Consider the following 10,612-nt stretch of genomic DNA (forward strand, 5'->3'; position numbering starts at 1 on the left):
CATTAGCGTTAAGCGTTTAGAAAGAAAGTCCGGAAAGCTGTTCTTTGCGTGACGGACTGACAGACTGATGGACGGAGGGACGGCGTGCAAACCTATAGTCCCCTCCGGTGTACACCGGTAGGGGACTAATAAAGATGTGGGTCAGAACGTTGGATAAATTTGCTTAACAGTGAAAAATTGCACCTATGTATGGCGTTTATTATAGATAATTAGTAATTCAATTGATAGGCCTACATGATAATTAGTCATAAGTAAACATAAAATGTGATGTTGAATAGCGCACATTCGTGATGGGCCAAATGACTTGTGCCCAATTCTCCTATAAAATCATTTATAAAATCGTTTATAAAAGGGGAAATGATTTAAAAAATTTAAGAAAGAAAAATAGGAAGAGGAAGAAGAGGCGGCATAGAAAAAGAAGAAGACGAAGCAACATGTGTTTGGAAAGGTTGAAATTGCTTGCACGTGACCGGAATGGTTAAAATGAAAGGTTGGTAATTTTAAACAACATATAGATCAGCCCTATAACGATATTAAATTGTTTTCCCTGTGTATGTATTTGAGGAATAATCACGAGCCTTGCAGGTGCATGGTATTGGATAATTATGTATAAATCTGTACAGTGTGCATGACGTACTGTAACCGCGAGCTCCTGCATGATCTTTGTCTCCATGGGGTGACGTCATTTCGTACGTTCACTCCTGTTTGTTGGGTGCGTGTGTAGTGTTAGGTTGCAGGTGTCGTCGTTGGAGGGACACGTCGAAGTCGCAGTCGTGCGTGGATACCATGGCGGGCGCCGTGCTGGATCGCCGGACAGTTGGATGATCCTCGCTGTACCCGATCAGGCGCGAAACGACCTCCGCTCGAGCCACGTTTGACGCCTTGACAGGTTTGAGCTGCTGAGATGCCAGCGTATGTCCGTCCAATGGATACACAGCACAGCTGGCAGCAGCAGCCGGGTCATGGACGTCGGTGTCAGCATCAGGGGGAACATGAACGCTTTAATGAGCAGTCATTGAATAGAGCGTTTGTGCAGAGTGGCCATGGTAACGGAGACTCCCTTCACACCATGCTCACTGCGATCTCGGAGGAGCGTCGCCGTCTGCGCAACGTCACGAACGAATTGGGCACAGAGCCTGCAGGTGAGGAACGGTCATGTTGAAGGTTTGGGGGTTGACCGATGATGGGGGGTGTAATGGGTCATGTATCATGCTGGTGGGTGACAGGTTCGTCCTGAACATAGGGGATCTACAAGGTGAGCCATAAGTCCCAGGACGAGGTTTTAGCTGTTTATACAAGATTTGGCGGCAGGAAGGGTATCCGGCCATAAAACATTGCTTCAAAATGGGGACCACGGTACCCGAAAAAGGCCAACCCCTGCTATAGCGGGGAAAAATGGCCTCTAAAGGTGGTTGTTTGTATACAAGATTTGCCTATACCATCTACCAGGGTGAGCCATAAGTCCCAGGACGCGGGTTTAGCTGTTTATACAAGATTTGTTTATACCATCTACAAGGGTGAGCCATGAGTACCAGGAGTACTAACATAATTATAGTAATAGGCGTAATAATAACATATTACAGTGAATATGAAACAAACAACTCTGCAGAACGTTTCCGTAATGATTTTTTTTCTTTTGAGATCTGAGAACGGATGTTTTAAGGTTTTAAATTCCCAAATCACTAATTTTTTGTCAACTGCTGCTTTTGCTGTCGCATACACTTCCAGTCTGAAATGCCTTTTCCCCCCAAATATGAAGATTTTATTTTGACCGCTGGCTTTCCAAAATGCTCCTCGAAGTCTTCTTGCACCTGTTTCATCGTCTTGTTTGTGTTTCTCCTCTCGTTGTACTACACCACTGCTACCAGCCTCTCCTCCACTGTAAAATGACTGTTGTCTGCAATCTTGGTTTAATGTATTGTTTGTATTATCTGAAAAAAAGTATAAATGCATGGTATAAACAAATCTTGTATAAGCAGCTATAACCGTGTCCTGGGACGTATGACTCACCCTGTAGAATGGGGGTTGAGGGTCATCACGGTGCTGGCTTTCAAATGACTAATATATATATATTGTTACGGTTTTTAGAACCTTCACTAGTAAATTTAGTAAATGTATCCCTTATAAATGTCCCCCTGTAAATATTCCCATCAATTGGCTTGTTAAAGATCGCACCCTAGTTAGTCCATGAACAACACGTAGCGAACCATAGGACCTCTTCGTAGTTATTTCATTATTATGTGTTTCACTTAAGGATCTGTTCCCAGTAGTTGAATCTGCATTGCATTAATCAAATAAGAGTAGGCCCAAACTTCCCTTCAAAAGCGGTGCGAGTGGTGTTCTAACTCCCCACCAGCCGCCATTGGCCATGCGGTCGGGCCGAGGAAGAAGGGGGAGGAGCCACCAGAGCAAGGTGTGGCATGTCAGCTCGTCATCGGAGGTGGAGTCAGCAAGCCCTTACCGGCCAACCAGCACCGCGGTGAGCCAACCGGTATGCGTGCCCTCGGAGCCCGCGGCTTGATACGGCCACCAGCAATAAAAGCGATTGCAAGGGACTGCTTAACGAGTCGGTGAGAAGGTATGAGTTGGAAGAGAGTTGGACGAAGAAGGCAGCGAGAGACGAAGCTGCGCGGAGCTCTGTGACAAGCTGCTTCAAAAAGCCCTACCGCGTGAAACGACTACATGTACCTGCCGCTGGCTGCTCGCTTCCAGCCCGGAGCGTGGACCTGGAGCGGACCTTGCTGTACCCTGCCGAACCTTCCAGCCCTGTTGTCCCACCTGGACCTTCTCCTTCTTCCAGTGATTCCTGCCTGCTATTCCCCTTTCGTGTAGGTCTGAGTTTGTTCTGTCTGGGCGTTGATAATTAACTGTTTTTAGGCTTGCCCTGTATATCTTCTTCTTCTTCGTCCTGAATATTACTTTCGTTACTCTTCCTTTGGTTTTTTGTACATAATTAATAAATGTCTTATTTCTTACCTTTGGTTTCTTCTTTCTCGTCTGATCGCTTTAGTCCCTTCTTTCCATTGAGTACCTGTGGCACGATTTGGCCAACGCTCGGAATCGGGTTTTGTCAATTGATAACGGCTCGAACCGCGGATTGCTAAACCGCTCGGCAAATACAATCTTGTCCGTGGTTCGAGCGGTACTTGTCTCCCTGTTTTGCGGCGGGATTGGGGAATGTATTTGGGAGAACACCTTGACCAATAACCCTGATAAATCCCACCCTGCAAAAGAGCGTTACGAGTACCAGGACCAGAGACGGCCGGCTTAACAGGCCAAGGGGATTAACCCCCCCTTGCTAAGGGGAGTGCCATCTCTGAGATCTGTAACAATATATATATATATATAATCTGTACGACTAATGTTGCTGTCTCACAAACTGGCACAAACTGGGATAGTCAAATGAAGGAAGAGCTAGTCTTGCAAGTGAAGTCGTGTAAACTCTGGCGGACAGGTAAACAATTGATGACATTGACGGGACGTTTATTTTGGTATGCTCATCGTGGGAAGGAAGCAGGTGACCCAAGACGTCAGCTTCTGCTTCCTTCCTACGACGATCGAAGATCGGTTAGTCTCCCTCGATCAACCGTTCTGTTCATTTCATCCATCGGCAAGTTGTCGACTAACTTTTAAAATCGTGGCAATCTCAAGCCCTGCCATTTGAATCGTGTTTCTCGCGGTTATCAATAAAATATTAAGGTTTCAAACATTGCGTAATACAAATCTATTTCCTGTTAAAGTACACGTCAAATTAAACCAAATTTGTGCAATGGATTATTTCATTAAATTTTTTTTTTTTCTTTAAAAAAAAAAATCATAGCAAACCTTGTAAAATCAAATTGGGGAATAGCAAGAAAAATTTATGCATTTTTATTTTTATTTCCAAGGCACTAAAGTGTGAATTTCTGAACATGCTGATATCCTCTCAGTAATGGTCGGAGGCCTATTATTCCATAGTTGAAGGACGTGATAAATAAAATATAGAAGAATAGGATGATCGTTTTAAGGCCATTTTCCCCGCTAGAGCGGGGGTTGGCATTGCGGGCCCCATGACGATCATGGTTCCCTGTTTGAGGCAATGTTTTTATGGCCGGATGCCCTTCCTGACGCCAACCCTTGGTCACGCTCTTACGATGCGCAGGGATACGGTGTACCTATTCTAAGCCGGGGTACACACCGGGATCATTCATCCCAGCAAGCTGGTACTCGATTTGCCGACCTCGGAAGGATGACAGGCAGGGTCCTCAACCCCCCTGGCATTAATTCAGGGATCGACCGGGATTCGAACCCAGGATTCTTGGATCCCAAGCTGGCACCCTAACCGCTAAGCCAACACCAGGCATGATAAATAAAACATGTAAATAAATAAATAAATATTATTATTGTTGCAGGTCTACAAGACCTTTTAGTTGTTGCTGGGGTTCTTGTTGGGGGTTGATTTTTGAAATGTGCACCCATTGGTCTGACAGCTGCCAGATCACACCTGCATCCTGCACTTAACTACACCCACCATAGCATGGAGACAAAATGATATGGGCGCCATCTTGGTTTTCTGGTAGGTCGAAAACACGAGGCCTGCAGGCCTGTGCCGTTTATACACTGCCTGGGTTTGTTGGGTTAGATTTCCATTATCTTTTTTGGCTCGAGTGTTATTAATGATGAGGGACCCCAAAAAATATGTCGAACAATAGTAAGCTTTAATCAAGCCCGTCAGAACGCACGTTATTCAAGCGTTATGTTACTAATCCACATTACACAAATTACTAAAATCGTTGTCTTTGTTTGGGTCGAGTATTATTTAGTGGGGCGGCTTAGCCCAAATATTCAAAAGAATTGTGCATTTTGTGATACAAGCACCAAATTTGGCACAAATGTACATTAATATGTTGCGAACATTTTCAGATATTGGGCCACTTGAAATTCTGTAATTTTTTTTTTCAAATTTTTTCAAATTTCGTAATTTCAAATTTTTCGGGTGACACCGTCACAATTTCGGTCTTCGAGGCCGGCCGATAGGCAAAGTGTGACCGGAAGGGACGAGGTTCTCCTGACCACGTGGCCCTCGATCTGGGAAGCGAGAGGCGTTCCATTAGTGGACGCGCCCCTCACGCCCGACTTTTGGGCGGCCCCGGCAGGCCGTTTGTTTTGACGTTCCGTGACAGGCCCCGCACCCCCACCTCCGGGCCGACCGGAAGCTTGTGCTGAGTACATCATACCTGAACAACTCAGTGAGGCAGAACACAGCAGTGCACACCAGGGTGACCCCTTCAGTGCATAAACCAATTAACCTGTCCACTGCAGGGCATATAGAAATGAAGTTATTTTCTGCATATAATAATAATATAAGTTCAGTTCTATATAACAATTTCTGTTATCACCACTACCACTACAACTACCACTACTACAAGCTTTGTCTGGAATTTTGTGGACTAACAGACAAACAGACATACAGACAAGCTGGGATCAAAACATTACCTCCTTCCACCATTGAGTGTAGAGGTAAACATCATGGAAATTATATCATGCCCTAGATTTAATTCATGCTTACCCGTGTATTTGCTTCACTGGTTCACAAGGTCTTTTGCATACATGTAATTCAGACTCTCGTCTTCATTGCTGACCACACAATGTTCGCAACATATTAATGTACATTTGTGCCAAATTTGGTGCTTGTATCACAAAATGCACAACAGGTTTGCTATGCTGCTACACTAATTGACGATATGGGACCCTGAAAAATATAATCATATGTCGAATAATAGTAAGGTTTAATCAAGCCCGTCAGAATGCATGGTAATTAAGCGTTACATAATGGAGCCCCACGATACACTAATTACAAAACAAATAGTGTTACGTAATTTTTGAACAGCCCCATATTCGTGTTAAGCAATCCGAAGAATCGGCTCATTCTGATGTAACCGTGGGGAGGGTGACATGGATAAGAAGGGTCGAGTTATTTTTTAAATAGAGCATTAAATGTGTCTTTTCCAATAATTGGCCCGTTACCGGATTTTGTTGCAGGTTGTGACCGCAATGCAGTCATTGTTGTTATTATTATGATAGAAAAATCTCTCACCCTGTCACTCTGGAATGATTGCTAAACTAACCAACCTATCTATAGCTACTGGAAGAAGTTCAGTATCTTGAACCTTTACCCTTACCACCAGCCATGACTTCTTTGTAAACTAAAGACCAACATATTATTGGCAGCTCCACATAATTAAGTCGAAGCACAAGGCCTGTTTCTCTTACATCATAGACAGCTCTATTTACAGCCCATCTTCTCTGGTGTAGCTCATTCTCTTCTCAGTTCCATGACTTTTCTCAACTGCTCCAGGATGCAGGCATTCTTCCAGGAATCCCTTCCTGGTTAAAATCGCAAAAATCCAGCCTTTCTGTCCATGTTAACACTTGTTCCTCTTTTCCCTTATCAGCTTCATAACATGTCTGAAATGCACTCTTCACTCCATCTCTTTATTTTTTTGCCTTCCTTCCTCTGTCCTGCTTTTCCTGCCTTCCTCCATCTGCCTTTTCTTGCTTTCCTCCCACTGCCTTACTTACTCCGTCTCTCCGCTTTACTCCTTGATTACTCTCTGATTACTTGATTTGATTACTGATTGATGTTATTAAAGCTTACTTGATTACTCTCTCCGCTTTGCTCCTCCGTCTCTCTCCGCTTTGCTCCTCTGCCCCTCTCCGCTTTGCTCCTCCGCCCCTCTCCGCTTTGCTCCTCCGCCTCTCTCAGCTTTGCTCCTCCGTCTCTCTCCGCTTTGCTCCTCCGTCTCTCTCCGCTTTGCTCCTCCGTCTCTCTCCGCTTTGCTCCTCCGTCTCTCTCCGCCTTGCTCTTCCGTCTCTCTCCGCCTTGCTCTTCCGTCTCTCTCCGCCTTGCTCTTCCGTCTATCTCCGCCTTGCTCTTCCGTCTCTCTCCGCTTTGCTCTTCCGTCTCTCTCCGCTTTGCTCTTCCGTCTCTCTCCGCTTTGCTCTTCCGTCTCTCTCCGCTTTGCTCTTCCGTCTCTCTCCGCTTTGCTCTTCCGTCTCTCTCCGCTTTGCTCTTCCGTCTCTCCGCTTTGCTCTTCCGTCTCTCTCCGCTTTGCTCTTCCGTCTCTCTCCGCTTTGCTCCTCCGCCTCTCTCAGCTTTGCTCCTCCGTCTCTCTCCGCTTTGCTCCTCCGTCTCTCTCCGCTTTGCTCCTCAGTCTCTCTCCGCTTTGCTCCTCCGTCTCTCTCCGCTTTGCTCCTCCGTCTCTCTCCGCCTTGCTCTTCCGTCTCTCTCCGCCTTGCTCTTCCGTCTCTCTCCGCCTTGCTCTTCCGTCTCTCTCCGCCTTGCTCTTCCGTCTCTCTCCGCCTTGCTCTTCCGTCTCTCTCCGCTTTGCTCTTCCGTCTCTCTCCGCTTTGCTCTTCCGTCTCTCTCCGCTTTGCTCTTCCGTCTCTCTCCGCTTTGCTCTTCCGTCTCTCTCCGCTTTGCTCTTCCGTCTCTCTCCGCTTTGCTCTTCCGTCTCTCTCCGCTTTGCTCTTCCGTCTCTCTCCGCTTTGCTCTTCCGTCTCTCTCCGCTTTGCTCTTCCGTCTCTCTCCGCTTTGCTCTTCCGTCTCTCTCCGCTTTGCTCTTCCGTCTCTCTCCGCTTTGCTCTTCCGTCTCTCTCCGCTTTGCTCTTCCGTCTCTCTCCGCTTTGCTCTACCGTCTCTCTCCGCTTTGCTCTTCCGTCTCTCTCCGCTTTGCTCTTCCGTCTCTCTCCGCTTTGCTCTTCCGTCTCTCTCCGCTTTGCTCTTCCGTCTCTCTGCGCTTTGCTCTTCCGTCTCTCTCCGCTTTGCTCTTCCGTCTCTCTCCGCTTTGCTCTTCCGTCTCTCTCCGCTTTGCTCCTCCGTCTCTCTCCGCTTTGCTCCTCCGTCTCTCTCCGCTTTGCTCCTCCGTCTCTCTCCGCTTTGCTCCTCCGTCTCTCTCCGCTTTGCTCCTCCGTCTCTCTCCGCTTTGCTCCTCCGTCTCTCTCCGCTTTGCTCCTCCGTCTCTCTCCGCTTTGCTCCTCCGTCTCTCTCCGCTTTGCTCCTCCGTCTCTCTCCGCTTTGCTCCTCCGTCTCTCTCCGCTTTGCTCCTCCGTCTCTCTCCGCTTTGCTCCTCCGTCTCTCTCCGCTTTGCTCCTCCGTCTCTCTCCGCTTTGCTCCTCCGTCTCTCTCCGCTTTGCTCCTCCGTCTCTCTCCGCTTTGCTCCTCCGTCTCTCTCCGCTTTGCTCCTCCGTCTCTCTCCGCTTTGCTCCTCCGTCTCTCTCCGCTTTGCTCCTCCGTCTCTCTCCGCTTTGCTCCTCCGTCTCTCTCCGCTTTGCTCCTCCGTCTCTCTCCGCTTTGCTCCTCCGTCTCTCTCCGCTTTGCTCCTCCGTCTCTCTCCGCTTTGCTCCTCCGTCTCTCTCCGCTTTGCTCCTCCGTCTCTCTCCGCTTTGCTCCTCCGTCTCTCTCCGCTTTGCTCCTCCGTCTCTCTCCGCTTTGCTCCTCCGTCTCTCTCCGCTTTGCTCCTCCGTCTCTCTCCGCTTTGCTCCTCCGTCTCTCTCCGCTTTGCTCCTCCGTCTCTCTCCGCTTTGCTCCTCCGTCTCTCTCCGCTTTGCTCCTCCGTCTCTCTCCGCTTTGCTCCTCCGTCTCTCTCCGCTTTGCTCCTCCGTCTCTCTCCGCTTTGCTTCTCCGTCTCTCTCCGCTTTGCTCCTCCGTCTCTCTCCGCTTTGCTCCTCCGTCTCTCTCCGCTTTGCTCCTCCGTCTCTCTCCGCTTTGCTCCTCCGCCTCTCTCCGCTTTGCTCCTCCGTCTCTCTCCGCTTTGCTCCTCCGTCTCTCTCCGCTTTGCTCCTCCGTCTCTCTCCGCTTTGCTCCTCCGTCTCTCTCCGCTTTGCTCCTCCGCCTCTCTCCGCTTTGCTCCTCCGTCTCTCTCCGCTTTGCTTCTCCGTCTCTCTCCGCTTTGCTCCTCCGTCTCTCTCCGCTTTGCTCCTCCGTCTCTCTCCGCTTTGCTCCTCCGTCTCTCTCCGCTTTGCTCCTCCGTCTCTTCTTCCATCTCTCTCTCTCTCTCTCTCTCTTCGTCTCTCTCTCTTCGTCTCTCTCTCTTCGTCTCTCTCTCTTCGTCTCTCTCTCTTCGTCTCTCTCTCTTCGTCTCTCTCCGCTCCGCTTCTCGAAAGGTTAGCCCCTCTCTTATGGCATAAAATGATTGCCTTGCAGCCACCTGCAACGTTGGTGTCGTCAATCCAAAAATGTTTACTTGACTTCTTTTGGGATGGCAAACACTGGCTAAAGCCAGAGACTATTTGCCTCCCACTGGCAGAAGGTGGTCATGGGCTTGTGGACATTCTTTGTCGGGTGATGGCCTTCCGAGTCTCCACAGCTCGTCGTTTTATATTTCTGGAGGCCTTGCCCTGGAAATCGACTGCAAACTGTATACTAAAACAAGCCGGCATGCTTGGGTACAATTGTGAACTCTTCTTCATGGAGCTGCAACATGTCGATGCTTCGCTGCTCCCTGACTTTTACCAAGATGTCTTGAACGTCTGGCGGTCCATTTCAATAACTCGCCAAATGGAGACATACAACAGTGAAAGGTTCCTCCGGGAACCCCTTTTCTACAATGCCCTCTTTCCTGCTATTCCTCGCTCACGTGCCTTTGTGCAACGTTTTGTGAGTGCTGGCGTGAAAACGACTCGGGACCTTCGTGACTGCAACAGGAACAGTTGGTTCTCCGCAGGACATCTTCAAGTAAGAACTGGCATCAGATCTTTGAGGAGCGTAGCCAAGGTCCTACAGGAAATCCTGTGTGTTTTTAGGCACCTGGGCCTGAGCTCAACCGCCAACATTGGTGACCACCGTACACCACCACAGATCTGTGCTAGCTCTAGCCTGCCAGCTGATAGCACCACAACATCTATCTTGCTATCCTCATCGCCACTTTCCAGCAAGGATAAAAAGAGACTGTATCGTTTGTGTATCTCAGTTCGGTTTCCCTCGTTACAGCCTCTTTCTTTTGGGGCTCGATGGAAAGAGAAACTGCCTTCTGGGTCTCCCTCCCATCCGCAATGGTCTGCAATGTATGTTTCACCGATTGTTAAAAGGACTGGTGATATTGCTTGGAGACTCGCCCATATGGTGTTGCCCTCCAATGTTTTATTACATCGTTTTAATGAGGATAATTCAGTGGAATGCCCCTTTTGTATGATTTCTGAAGACCTTTTCCATGCTTACGTAGATTGTGCAAGACTCTTTCCCTTCTTTGGTTTTTTATCAACTTTTTTTAATCGTATGAACTTTTCTTTTTCTACACGTGTTTTTATCTTTGGAACACCACTTAGTTATAAAAAACGCTCTGAGACTGCTCTTGCTAATTTCTTAATTTCTATTGGAAAATTAGCAATCTACAAAACAAGAAAAGCAAAGCTCCTGGCAAATGCTGATATTTTATGTGATGTGGTAATTGTGTTTAAGGCTCTAGTCATGGCAAGGTTACGCATGGAATTTTCTTTTTTCCAAATGAAAGATGATTTACAAACCTTTGTGGGAAAATGGTGTGCAAAGGGTGGGTTTTGTAAACTTGATCATGGTTTGTTAAGTTTTTTATTTTAGTGTTTGGTGTTTTTATTGTTGTTGTTTGGCTGCACA

General features: G+C 47.7%; 1 protein-coding gene across 3 annotated transcripts in view; it reads left to right on the forward strand.

The window, feature by feature from the left end:
- Positions 1-431: 431 nt before the first annotated feature.
- KIAA0930 (KIAA0930 ortholog) overlaps positions 432-10,612 on the forward strand; it is a 121,245-nt gene continuing 111,064 nt past the window's right edge. For 2 of the 3 annotated variants that reach the window (XM_068118969.2, XM_068118987.2), the window contains exon 1: positions 620-1,142. In XM_068118969.2, coding sequence (XP_067975070.2) covers positions 905-1,142 — 238 coding nt within the window. In that variant the 5' untranslated portion in view covers positions 620-904. Of the gene's footprint in view, positions 491-619; positions 1,143-10,612 lie in introns of those variants that run through there. The other variant, XM_068118978.2, reaches the window with a different exon arrangement.

Source organism: Myxine glutinosa, chromosome 1, assembly GCF_964187855.1.
Source record: "Myxine glutinosa chromosome 1, kmMyxGlut1.1, whole genome shotgun sequence".
In the NCBI taxonomy this organism is placed as follows: domain Eukaryota; kingdom Metazoa; phylum Chordata; class Myxini; order Myxiniformes; family Myxinidae; genus Myxine; species Myxine glutinosa.